Source organism: Trichechus manatus, unplaced genomic scaffold (assembly GCF_000243295.1).
Source record: "Trichechus manatus latirostris isolate Lorelei unplaced genomic scaffold, TriManLat1.0 scaffold00213, whole genome shotgun sequence".
In the NCBI taxonomy this organism is placed as follows: domain Eukaryota; kingdom Metazoa; phylum Chordata; class Mammalia; order Sirenia; family Trichechidae; genus Trichechus; species Trichechus manatus.
In genome coordinates this window covers 3,467,439-3,480,347 of record NW_004444149.1, presented here as the reverse complement: position 1 = coordinate 3,480,347, position 12,909 = coordinate 3,467,439, and the positions used below count along the sequence as shown (strand labels likewise).

The window sequence follows — 12,909 nt, the reverse complement described above, 5'->3', positions numbered from 1 at the left end:
AGACACCTTCAAAACCAATCTCCAAACACCCGGAGTGGAAAATCTTTATTTCCTCTGCTGGAAGGGGAGGCTGGAGCAGAGTTCATCAGGGAGGGAGAAGAGGATTGGGGTCTAAAGAGGGTCTGTGAGCAGAGCTGCAGAGGCTGGGGACGTGCAGTGATGGTGAGGGCACAGGAAACCCAGTCATTTGTTGTCCTCCAGGAAGAAGTCATTGTAGGCCATACACAGCGTGGTCAGGAACACCGAGTACTCCTTGAAGTCGATCTCCCGGTCACTGTTTTTGTCCAGGTTCTTCATCAGGTCATCAATGCTGCTCTCCTGCATCTTCTGGAAGGGTCCAGGTGGAGGGACAGGTTAGCAACCCCTCCCAGCCCTGCCCAAACACTGCATGGCCCCACCCATCCCCAGGAGGGCAGCCCCGGGGTGATCCCCAGCCAAGTGAGCAGCACTGTGAGCATCCTGACCCCTGGAGTCTTCCCCACACCCAGCCCAGGACCTGGCACCAAGTAGAGCTCAGTGACCTGACTCCCAAATCTTAATAAATTATAATAGGAAGCTAAGCTAGCCAGCCTTCCCCTCAATACCTTGCCCCATCCAAATAGATAATACAGATTTTATACCAACACATAATGAAAATGACACTAATTATGTGGCACCGAGGATTATCCAAGTCTCTAACTTATTCTGTCCCCCTTTTAAGGAATAATTGAGAATTGACCCAGACAAGACATCTCTCCATGAGACCACTGCATTGAAGCTAAGAAACCACCCATCCCTCTGAGCTTGCAGGAGGGCTGGTATGGAGGCAGTACTTCTGTCTGGTCCCCTGCCCCCCCATCCACCAGGTGACAGGGCCCCAGGGCGGTACAGGAGGAAAATACAGACAAGCAGATCCTGCCCTCAGCTGCAGGTTTTCCCCAGGAGACAGAGCGTCGGGACATACATAGATGGAAACAGCGTGCTGTGATGGTGATCCTTGTCCCCAGCCTGGGCTCCTGTTATAGCCAGGCCCTCCCCCAGGTCTCTGTCCCCCTGTTATTAAGCCCTGCTGGGCCCATGGCCCCTCCCTCTGCCCTCATTAACTCCAGGATGCAGAGAACCTGTCAGGAAGGCCAGAAAGCAGGCCTGGTGACACCCACACCTGCTTTAGCACCCTGCCCATAGAAGAATGCCTTGGAGAGCTTCTCTCTCAGGAGGCCCATCAAGGCCCAGGATGTGTGGTGACGGGAAAGATCCCAGGCTGAATTTTAAAGAGAAAAGGGAGGGTGATGCATAGGCCTGGCCTGGAATTTCAGCTCAGCTTCTCATTCACCAGGTGTCCTTGAACCCCCTATATAATGTATCTGTTATGGATTGAATTGTGTCCCTCCAAAACATGTATTAGAATCCTAACCCCCATGCCTATTGATGTAATCCTGTTTAGAAATAGGGTGTTCTTTGTTACATTAATTAGATCATACCTAAGTAGGGAGGTTTTGAATCTAATCACTTCTGAGTTATAAAAAGAGCAGATCAGACACGGAAACACACACACACACCAGAGAAGACAGATGCCACATGAGCATCACCAAGAACCCAGGAACACCCAGGGCTACCGACAAGGAAGGAATTGACATGACTGAGACCCTGATTTGGACTTTCAGCTTCCAGAACTGTGAGAAAATAAATTTCTGTTCTTCAAAGCCCACCCACTTGCGGTATTTGTGTAGCAGCAGCCCTAGCTAACTAAGACAATATCTGAGCGGCAATTTTCTTCACTGTAAAAATAATGTAATGCCTACCTCATGGGCCTCTCCCTCTGTCAGCACCTCCCTCCCACCGTTCCCATCTGGTTAGAATCAGTCTGTTGCTTTCCTGCTCTGTGCTCACTAATGAGTAGGACTGTCCTTGTGGTTCCCACGTCAACACCCTCTGAAAGCCCTGGATGCACCAGGCACACGGAGAAGGCTCAGGCAAGGTCCCTGCCCGTGGGATGCACACCTCTCGACCCCGACGCCCTGGATCCCTTCATCCCCCGTGATCCCTTGCACAGCCTGGCCCCACCAGCCCAGGTTCTTTGCTGTCCTTCTCTAACCCCTCACACAGGCGTAGCCCCACCCTTCAGACACAGCCCCTCCCCCTTCCCAGTAAAGCCCTGACCCATCCCTAGGACAGAGACCTAGGACTGTGTTGACCTGAGTTGTCCACTGTCTTCCTCTGTCTCTCTCCATACCCTTCAGCCATCCTGCTCTGGCTTAGGCTCGAGAACGCTGTGGATGGCAGGGGATGTCCCTTCATACTGACTCTCTGTGAGGGTGAGGCTGAGCCTCTGGCAGTAGGATTGGTGTTTCCTCTTTCTCTTCCCTCTTTTTTTTTTTGGTCTCCTCTCCTTCATACTGCCCACAGGAAGCACCCAGACTTTGGAACGGGGGTGAGGGGATAGCCACTTACCTCCCCAAGACACAGCTCCTCCTTAATCAGCTCCTTCAGTTCCTTCCTACTCAGGGTCAGTTTGCTGCCCTCTCTCCCCGAATATTTGTGGAAAGTGGTGACCATGGTGGTCAAGGCCTTCTCAAGAGGAGTCTCCATTACAGTCTGCAACTCTGGAGGGTGAAGAAAGCATCAGGTTCTTCAGGAGGCCAGATCTTGTGCTTTCCTCCCATCACCAGCCCACCCACAAGGCCCTGTGTCAAAGAACCAGAGGCTGGAGCCCATGGTGAGACCGAGATCCACCAGCCAGTGGACCCAGATGCATCAGGACAGGCTATGACGAGACCAAGGCAAGCTTTGGAGCAGGCAGAGGGATGAGACCAGCAGCCACCAAAGGAGACTGCAAACTCTCCTGCACAGGAAATGTTTGAAAAAGAGACTAGGGGCAGAGGGATGACACAATGACCTTCCTGAAAAGAACTGGTGACAGTTGGTGGAGTACAGAAAAGGTCAGGATTTTCTCTCTGCCCCACTGAGCTTGGGCACTGGTTTCCAGAGGCAGTCCCTGCCCTAGTCACCCTCCTTTGCCCCAGTGCCTGAATGACCTGATATTGGGGAGTATCCCATTATAGAAGTGGGGGCAGGGCAAAAAGAGAGTCCAGGGGTTGAAGGGGGGCTGGGGCTGGAGCTGGAACGGGGGAGATATGGTCTCAACAGGAAGCAGGGGAGAGGCAATTGTGCTTGCCCAGCTGGTTTCCAATCGCCAGCCCAGAGATTTGCACACACATGAGCTGGCTGGCAAAGAGGCCCAGGGGGTGGACTTATGGCATCGCCGGGATCATTCTGAGACCACCCAGGCAGGGGACTCTGGGCATCTGCAGGGGCATCCTGGCTGGTTCTGATCCCACCTTCATCCCCAGAGCATTTCTCAGGAAAGTTCTGGTCACCACAGTTCCACATACCCTGCCCAATCCTCATCAGCTCAGGTCTCCCTCTGCAGAGGGTCCCACAGCTTGTCACTCTCAGAGCTCATCACCCAGCTTGCCCCACCAGATGACAGGGACGCGAGAAGGAAGGACTCACCAAAGGAAGAGCAAGCCCAGAGAATCCCAGCGGCAGAAACAGGTTCCCTCCCACTGCTCTCTGCCTTTATTCCCTTGCTCCAGCCCCCCAGGAAACCAAGGACCACAAAGAGCCAATGAGAAGGGGTCAGGGACATGAGGAGGCCCAGGTCAGAGCCTCCTGGGACAGAGGTGAAGAGAAACCCCCTCCGCCAATCTCATCTTCCTTGTTTACAAACAGAGGGAATGGGGGCACACTGGGGTCATCATGACACACACATTTTCCAATCCAAAAATCGGAACCCACGATCTGATGGAACAATCGGGCATAAGAGGGGAAGTCAGTCTGCCTGGAAAGAAAACCCAGGGGGTGTGGGTCAAACACAGGGTATCTTCCCATGCCCTAGACCACTCTCCACATTGGGACACCCGAACTCATGCTCCCAGTCACCCCAAGAGCAGAGCGGACACGCCTGGAGATGACAATCAGTGGAGAATATTTTTCCTGCCAAGGGCATGGCAAGGTCATTGGCTAGTACAGAGCTTAAGGTTTTTAAGGCGTTTTTATTTTTTTATTTTTTATTTTTATTGTTGTAGTTTAAATGAAGTTTACATTTCAAGTTAGTCTCCCATACAAAAATTTATACATACATTGTTATGTGACCCCAATTGCTCCCCCTGTACAGTGACAGCACACTCCCCCTTTCCACCCCTAATTCCCCAAGTCCATTCAACCAGCTCCTATCTCTCTCTGCTTTCTCATCCCACCTCGGACAGGAGCTGCCCATTTAGTCTAATGTATCTACTTGAGCTAAGAGGCACGCTCCTCGCTAGTATCATTTTATGTCCCACAGTCCAGTCCAATCCGTGTCTGAAGGGTTGGCCCTGGAAATAGTTTTAAGGTGTTTTTAAATAAATGATTTCTTCTAAACCTCACTAATGTTCATGAGAAAGAATTGTTGAAGATCTTTGGAATGGAGGACGAGAAGCAGGACTTGGGGAGGGGATCCAGGGAAGGAGTAGGACCTAGTGATGGGGCAGAGTCCAGGTTTAGGGTGCAGTCATGAAGCCGGTAGGGAGGAGAGAGAATTGCCTGCATCCCAGAGAGACTCAGACACCAACCAGTTCAAGTAGGAGAACATTTACCAAGTTAGGGGCTCAGCAACCAATGGCAGCCACAGCGTCACCCTAGCCTGCCTGGATCATCCCCCCTGCTCCCCACTCTACCTTCACCCCGAGCTGGCAGGGCTGGAAAGGCAGCAGGGACTGGTTGCTAAGCAACAGGAGTTTCTGAAGCAGAAGGCTCTGGGGAGGGCAGACTGGCTGGGAGAGGGACAGTGGGGAGGGAGAAGGGAGAGGAAAGAGGAGGAAGGCAAACTTTTTCCTGGACCAAAATTCTTCCCAAATCTCTGTGGCCAGACTCTGACAGAACCGCTGAGTCACCTACTGCACGCTTCGGGAACTTAGGAGAAAACACAGCATAGTGAGTGCAAGGAAGAGAAGCTTGAGAGGTCAAGGGGACCAGACCCTGCCTCTGAACCTGACCTCAACGCATCTCTTCCTTCAAGGTCTCCCATATCATCCAACATCAGTCCTGCCCACTGCACACCGCGGCCCACGGGCTTTAACCGACCCTAAGCAAAGCAACATCGCGCCTGCCATTTTCTGGGAAAAAAACCAACAATCTCCATTTCATTTATCAGATCATCAGTCTGAAATCTTGTCTCCAAAAATATGGTCACTTCACACCATCTCCCTCACTCCCACCCCCACACCCCCACAACCACCGATCTCCACTCATCCTTCTCAAGGCCCCTTGTCCTTCTCTGAAAGTGCAGGATTCCTAATTGGTAACAGATCTAGTCCCCTGGGCCTTTGGAGCAGGGACAGTGGGCTGGAGAATGGCTGTATTCTCATGCTGCTACAAACATCCCTATCTCCCCCCATATCGCCTCCCTGATCCAACCATGGGCAGCAAAGGATTAATCCATCCCTGTGGTTTGCAGCCAATGGACTGTAAATGTCAGGCCTGAGAGCCAGCCCTCCTCCCCATCCCCCTCAGACTCAGGACAGACCTTCCACACACACCCTGCCCTCACTACTCCCTCTCCGTGACTCAACCTTATTTCCTTCCCCACCCCTCATCACCCTCGGGGCACCCAAACTCTTTTCCAGACCCCAACTAGGAGCAGATGTGCCCTTCAAGCTCATCGCAGCCTCAGTTAGAGGTCCTGCCAGAGGCGAGGTTGGAGTGAGGTGGGAGGGGGGAGTTGGCTGACTAAGACCTCACAGTTGGGCATTCCAAGCCTCTGGTGGCCCCTTTCCCTGCCTTCAGCCCCATCCAGAGTCAGCTCTATCCCCTCCCCCACACGCACACCCTCAGTCACTCCACACCCCTCCCCCACCTTCCCTAGTCTGCTCCCCACAAAACTGCAATTCAGCTACCAGCACTGCTGGCCACAACCCCACAAACCCTCACGTCCCTGGCGGCCCCTCAGCCCTCACAGTCTCGCAGACCAGCAGCCTCATGGTTTCCAAGAACCTTTATTGAATTTGCTCAGCAGGATGCACATGCACACATCGCAGCACCCCCACTGCCAGCAGGGGAGACCCCAGCCAGGAGAGCCCCCCGACGACATAGGAGGAGCATTCATTTCTTCCGGGGCTGCTTATCGGGGCAGCCTTCGAAGAATTCGTTACACATCATGGCGATGCAGGACAGGAAGACACAGTACTCCTGGAAGTCCACCTCGTTGTCCTTGTTGCTGTCCAAGTTGCTCATCAGCTTCTGGAACGCAGCTTCGTCTGTTCTTTTCTGGAGGGAGAAGAGGCTACACATGAAAAACTGAAGGCCGGTGGTAGAACAGAAACTCTGGTGGCGCAGTGGTTAAGAGCTACGGCTGCTAACCAAAAGCTCAGCAGTTGGAATCCACCAAGTGCTCCTTGGAAACCCTATGGGGCAGTTCTACTCTGTCCTCTAGGGTCACTATGAGTCGGAATCAACTCGACAACAACAGGTTAGGTTTGGTGGTAGAGTCAAGATTAGAATCAGCTTTCAACCTCTAGCTCAGAGCTCCAGAGGCTTACATAGCCACTCCTTTAGGGGACCCAGCCTTTGGAACTCCAGACCTCAGGACTAAGCTACAGCAGGAGGATGTCCCTTGGATGAGAAAGAGTTTGCTGACTACCTGGATGTTGTCAATTGAAAAATGGGGCCACAACATCTTCTCCCAGGGTTGTTTTAAGAATCCAATTAGTTTTGCTGAAGGGTTTATGTTAATGGTGGTAGAATAATTTGGAAAAGGATAGCGAGAACGGTTGCACAACTTGAAGAATGTAATCAACATCAACGTCATTGAGTTATACATGTGGAAATTGTTGAATTGGCTTTGTTTTGTTGTGTACATTTTTCACTACAATAAGAACAAAAAAACTAAAGAAAAAGAATCCAATTAGGTAATGGTCATGAAAGCAACACATAAACTGTATAAAGTTTGATACAAATGGAAGCTGTTATCATTTGGGGGAAGGTCTGTAGGCGTATGAGTGGCTTCATAACTGGGTCTTCACATTCACAGGACAAATGGAAACTCAGAGATTCTCCGTTCCTGAAGTGGTAGCAAGACTCAGGCAGTCTCTGTTTGGATCTCAGTTTTGTGCACTAAATACCTTGAGAAGTTATTTAGCCTCTCTAAGCTTCAGTTTTCCCTCCAGTTAGGTTATATAATAAGTGCAAAACACCTAGCAGTATCTATCCCATTGCCTACCTGTTCATTCTCTGTCTGCTTCCTGTCTGAGGCCAGTAAGTGAGTGGGGGTGTTCGCTGTGTTTCCACCCCAGGTATCCAATGCAAGCTCTCTGCCCCATCTCCCACTTCCCCATTCCAGTGACAGATACCAATCATAGCTAATGATCTACAAAAGGCCCCTTGTTCTTCCTCTGTGGGGACGTCTCTTGGGGCACCCTCTCAGGCAGCACCTACTCACCCCCAAGAAGCTGGGAAGCTCCCGGGTCAGCAGCTCCTGTAGCTCTGACCTGTTGAGCTTGAACTTGTCACCGTCCTTAGCCGAGTATTTGTGGAAGGTGGACACCATCACATCCAGGGCCTTCTCCAGAGGGTGTGCCATGGCAGCTGTCAGGACCTGGGGGTGGGGGTCAGAGAGGCACCCTTACCTACCCCACCAGCAGCTATGTGTCCTCAGTGCCGCACCCCACTCCCCATCCTTCAAGGATCCCTTGGTGAGACACTGCTCCCACGGTGGGAGGAGCCCAGGAGGGTGGGCTCAGCTCCTGGGGGTGGAGGTGGGCCTGTGGAGAGGGAAACACGTGCTTCAAGCAACAAACTTGTGCAGGACCCACTGCACTGGCTCTGGAGACTCAGGCCGAGCTCCCTGGGCCTCCCTTAGGCGGTGCCTCGAGAACGCTTTTCCACTGCTCACTCAGTCCATTCACTCCCAAAGCCAGCCCGTGGCCTCCCGCCCCAGCCCATTCTTCTCCTCGCTCCCAGCGCTGGGCGCGGCCCCTGGAAGCCTGCCCAGGGCCCTGCAGCGGAAAAAACCAGCCGCCTTGTGCCTGGCAGGATGAGGTGGCACAGACAGGGACTCGGCGGAAGGAGGCCCAGGGCTGCCCTTGCAGAGCTCACGCGACACCACCAGACAGAAGCCCACAGCTGCTTTCCGCCTCCACTTGGCTCACCACGCCCGAGTGTGCACCAGTCTTGTGCAACCCAGCAAACACAAGCCAATGTGCATTCCCAGGATCACACACACCAAACACACTGCAGCAACAGCACACGCAACCCCCAGCATCTCAGCACCCTCAGATACCTCAGTCCAGCCACCTGCACCCTTGTTTCTGGGTGTTTGTTTTTCTTTCTTTTACACCCACACAAACACACACATCCCACCCCAGAGCCTCCACGTCGGAACCTCACATCTGGATCCATTTAGCACATCTGGCCCCCACCCACTTCCCCTTCCCCTGCCCCAGAGCCGCGGCCTGACCCCCCTTGCATGCCAGCCAGGCGACCACAGCTCACCAGACCCAGAGAGAGGAAGCACCGAGCAGGAGAGAAAAGTGGGGGAGGCTCAGCCTTCTGACCTCTTTATACCCTGGCCAGGTCCTGCCCATGGCAGGGGGTGGGGGAGAGCAGAGACACCCTCCCGCCCTGGGCCGATGTAGTAAGAGCCACGGCCCCCTCAACCAGCCCAGCCTGGACACCGTCTTCCGGCCCCCGGCAGGCACAGATGGGCAGTGAGTGAGCAGAGGGCGCAGGCAGGAACCTCCATGGGTGGGCACCACCCAGCATATAGAGCTCAGCCCTTAGGAAGCCAGAAGGAGGGGCCTCTGTGCCTAGCGTGTGGGCAACAGGGAGGGAGTTGTCCCCCTAGGCAGTAGGAAAGCTAGGAGTGGTGGGCGACAGATGGGAAATTCCCCCGGAAATGTGGCTCCCCAGAAACCAAGGGAGGGGAGACCCCGACCCAGTGCTGCTGGGAACGCTCCATCAGCCTGTCTCCCCTCCCCAAAGGGGGCTCTGCCAGGTTGAGGAGGGAGTCAGAGGTCAGGAAGGGGAATGGGCGAACCCAAAGGAGGCTCTGGGAGCACCCTAGGAATGTTTGTGGAGAAAGGTCCTATGTGAAGCAGTGATGGTGTGGAGGAGTGAGGGGTCAGGCACAGGGGTGCAGGGATAGATGGAAGAGGGCAGGGGGTTAAGGATAGGCTGTCCGGATGGGGAGTTTAGAGTTCCAACGGTGTCAGGAATGAAGAATCCAGGTAGGAGTGGAGAACTAGAGGTGAAATGGTACAGAATGAGGGATTCAGGGGTCAAAGTTGAGGTGGGGCAGGGGTGTGAGCTCAGGGATGGAGACAGCTGTGGCCTCAGGGATAGGGTCTCCTCAAGGTAGCCCTTCCGCCTCCAACTCAGGCGGGAGCAGACACCTCAGACACCCTAATCCTGTCACTGCTGCCCTCTGGGTTCCCGCAGCCTAGGGCAGGGAAAAAACTCCCCTTCTGCCCCCACCCCCCAGCTCCAGTCTCCGCCTCCGAACATCCTGTCATAAGGATTGAGCCGAGGTCAGCTCTGTGGTCCCCAAGGAAGCATAGGCTGCCCTCCTGCCCTCCATGGCAGCTAAGGGGGCATCTCCCTCAAAAAGCCCAGAGACAGAGAGGCTCTCTCAGGTCCTCCCAGGACAGAAGCCCTGTGTGTGACCCTGCCCCTCCTGCTGGCACCTTGAGCCCATGTCATTTCTGTGGAGTCTGAGACTTACCCTCAGGGTCTGTCAGGAGCTCAGAACTCCTTCCCTCAGCCCCCTGTCCTCGGGTGGAAAAGACCAGACGGGAGCAACAATCCCAGCAGGACTCTGTCCAGAGGCCCTGGCGTGTCCTCTCAGAAGAAATAAACCAAGCCCAGCTGACACGAGTTCTTTATTAGGAGTTAACAGGCACTTTCCCACCCATGGTCTCCTGGGTGCCCACACTCCTCAAAACAGACCCCCACCTCTTCCTCTCCTGGCCCACAGGCCACAGGTAGGAGGCGCAGGCTTCAAAGGGCAAGATGGAACCATTGCCTCTCTACCCCTGCCTAGCTGTGCATCCTTGGGGGGGTCCCCTCACGTCTCTGGGCTTCCTTGTAAAATGGGTCAACCTATCAGGGTGAACCTGGGGGACTCTAGATTGAAAGGATACAGGTAAGAGGCAGGGAGGGGTGTGGTGACCTGCCCAGGACCACCTCAGGGGCAGAGGTGCAGCAGACCCCTGCCCTCCAGGCTGGCCTGTCCCCTCTGGAGCAGAGGTTACTAGGAGCAGGGAGGCTCCGGGGGGCAGTCCTTGAAGTACTCGTGGCAGCAGAGACAGAGGCAGGCAAGTGAGAGCACGTACTCAGCAAAGTCCACCTCACAGTCCTTGTTGGTGTCCAGAACACTCATGAATTTATTGTAGTCACACTCCCGAAACTCCGTCTGTGCAAGTAAGGGGTGGGAAGGGCAGGCTGAGGAGGGGGCCGAACAGCTTCACACACTCCTTCCTTCCATCCTCTCCTAGGTGGTCCCACCCCATCCCAATCCACACCCCCTCTGAGGGCCCACCTCAGCCTACCTGTTCTGATAATGTGCCCATTTCAATCCCCTTCCCAAATCCTCCTTCTCGTATCATTTACTGAGCACCTGCAATTTGCTGCTGAGTGCCTACTGTGTGCCAGGCATTCTTCACGGTGCCCTCACCCAACCCTTCCAACAACCCTGCAGGTGTGATGGTTGTCCTCCCATTTCACAGATGAGGAAACTGAGGTTTCCGCTGTGGCAGTCCCCTTCCTCCCACCTCCACGCAGTGTAGCCTCCACCCTTCCTGCTGTCCTATGTCATGCTTGTCCCCAGGTCTCTTTGCAGAGTCCAAGTAGTACTCCCCGCCGGGTGGGGGAGGAGGGCGGGCCCCGAGCGGCTCACCGGGGTCCAGGTGGGCATCTCCCTCTGCAGCAGTTCCTTGAGCTCTGCCTGGCAGAGCTTGTACTTGTCCCCACAGTGCCCGGCATACTCCTAGAATGTACACACGATGGCAGCCACTGCCTGTTCCAGGGGTCTGGTCATCCTCACTGCCACAGAACAAGGGTGTGACTCATGGCAGGGGCCCAGGCTGGCCACCCTGCCCTGTGTGTTCCGCAGACACTGCTCCCAGACCCTCTTACTCTCCCCCAGGCTTCGGGCCACCAGCTACCTCCTCTCTGAGCAGCCCTCTCTGACCACACCAAAAAACCAAACCAAACCCATTGCCATCAAGTCAATTCCAACTCATAGCAACCCTGAAGGACAGAGTAGAACTGCTCCATAGGGTTTCCAAGGAGCAGCTGGTGGATTTGAACTGCCAACCTTTTGGTTAGCAGCCGGGCCCTTAACCACTACACCACCAGGGCTCCCTGACCACACCAACCCCTCCTAATTCATCTCACTACTGTCCCCCGGGTGTTATTTTCCTGGATGGAAGGCCCATATCCCTCATTTCACTGAAAATCCCTCAAGGACAGAGTATCTCTCCCACCCTTCCACCTGCCCCCTACCAGGGGGGTCTCTGAGGACTCTCTGATTCTCTCCCACCTTTACTCCGTCCCCAAAACCCAGGAAGAGCCCAGCCCCACTTGGCACCACCCCATGGCCCTCGAAGACTCCTCCTTCAGGACCCCAGAGTTCCCGCCCTAGGAACCGGCACAAGAAGACCCTCACTCAGCACTGCCCTCACAGAAGCCGGGCGGTAGACGGGGCGTAGAGTCTGAGAGGCCCTCACAGAAGCCAGGCGGTAGACGGGGGCGTTAAGTCTGAGGCTGCTGCCTCATCTCCACTCCCCTAGTGATCCCTACTCCCTCAAACTCAGGGAGAAAACTCAAAGGGAAAACTTCTAGAATCCTCTCTGCCTCTCCCTAACTGTGACAATGGGCCATTTATCCTATCCAGATCTCAGGTACCTTACCTGTAAAATGGGATTAATCCCACCCCACGGCCTGATCAGGAACCTGACCCAGAGGACCAGCTCCAGCGTTTACCAGTCCCTGACCTACCCACCCAAAGCCATTCCCCTGACCCAGGGATCTCGAGATAGAAGGCCTTGTTAGGGTTAGAGGGAAAGCCCCTCCCAGCACCCTCTGGGAGGAGGCCTCCAGCTGGGGGAACCCTAAGGCAGCAGGAAGTAATGACTCACTTCCAGCTCCCCTGGGGGATGGGAGTCCTGCAGGGCAGAGCAGCAAGAACCAAGCTCTCTCCCTGTGACTCTCCCTCTGTGGGCCCCACAGAGCAAACAGCCGCCATGGATGGTGGGTGGTGGGGAGGCCTGGGTGGAGGCCAGGCTCTAACTGACAGCCGACGATTACAACGGGGTGTCCAGGGGCCCGGGAGAGGAAGGGGCCCTGATCCTAGGGGCTAAGGGAACCTCAGAGGGGCTCAGCATGCCCTTCTGGGCTCCCGCCAGCCTGCCTGGCATCACCACTATTACTGCTCCAGAAGTAATAGTGCCTGGAGACAGGCCGGGAATCCTCTCTACCTTGTGCAGCCCTGGCCTGTCTCAACCCATCCCCAGGAATGAAGCAGAGATGCAAGGAGGAGGGAGCGGGAGCTCACTGAGAGTAACACCCGCATTTCTAGCCCATGCCCCCACCCCAGGGTCAGACCACAGCTCTGCACACCTCCTAGGACTGCCTGACTGCCCCTCACTGCCAAGGGAACCCCCAGTCCACCATATCTGACTTCTCTTAGGCCGTCAATCTCTGCCATGGTCACCCTTCTGCCCCTATGCCCAGACCTCGAGCCAGGAGACAGGCAGGCTATTGGGGGCCCTGACCTTGAACCAGGAGACAGGTAGGCTACTGGGGGCCCTGACCTTGAGCCAGGAGACAGGCAGGCTATTGGGGCCCAGACATTGAGCCAGGAGACAGGTAGGCTATTGGGGGCCCTGACCCTGA

General features: G+C 55.0%; 3 protein-coding genes across 6 annotated transcripts; all 3 read right to left on the bottom strand.

The window, feature by feature from the left end:
• Positions 1 to 51: 51 nt before the first annotated feature.
• S100A5 (S100 calcium binding protein A5) lies at positions 52 to 2,568 on the bottom strand. The gene is made up of 2 exons (XM_004388603.3): positions 2,431 to 2,568; positions 52 to 324 (listed from the first exon to the last, which is right to left on the bottom strand). Exons 1-2 carry the CDS (start codon positions 2,566 to 2,568, stop codon positions 184 to 186), a joined length of 279 nt encoding a protein of 92 aa, XP_004388660.1. The 3' UTR covers positions 52 to 183.
• Positions 2,569 to 5,995: 3,427 nt separating this feature from the next.
• LOC101348309 (protein S100-A4) lies at positions 5,996 to 10,699 on the bottom strand. Of its 4 annotated transcripts, none has more exons than XM_023742592.1 (3): positions 10,563 to 10,699; positions 7,457 to 7,612; positions 5,996 to 6,285 (listed from the first exon to the last, which is right to left on the bottom strand). In XM_023742592.1, the coding sequence occupies exons 1-3, from the start codon at positions 10,617 to 10,619 to the stop codon at positions 6,121 to 6,123; spliced, it is 378 nt and encodes a 125-aa protein (XP_023598360.1). In that variant the 5' UTR covers positions 10,620 to 10,699; the 3' UTR covers positions 5,996 to 6,120. The 4 variants fall into 4 exon arrangements, with proteins under 4 accessions (XP_023598360.1, XP_023598362.1, XP_023598361.1 ...); XM_023742594.1 differs by lacking the exon at positions 10,563 to 10,699 and adding an exon at positions 9,737 to 9,877; XM_023742593.1 differs by lacking the exon at positions 10,563 to 10,699 and adding an exon at positions 8,571 to 8,724.
• Positions 9,877 to 11,050, bottom strand: S100A3 (S100 calcium binding protein A3). The gene is given in 2 exon segments (XM_004388601.2): positions 9,877 to 10,426; positions 10,910 to 11,050. Coding segments are annotated over 2 exon segments (303 nt in total). The 3' UTR covers positions 9,877 to 10,264.
• Between the last annotated feature and the right edge of the window lie 1,859 nt (positions 11,051 to 12,909).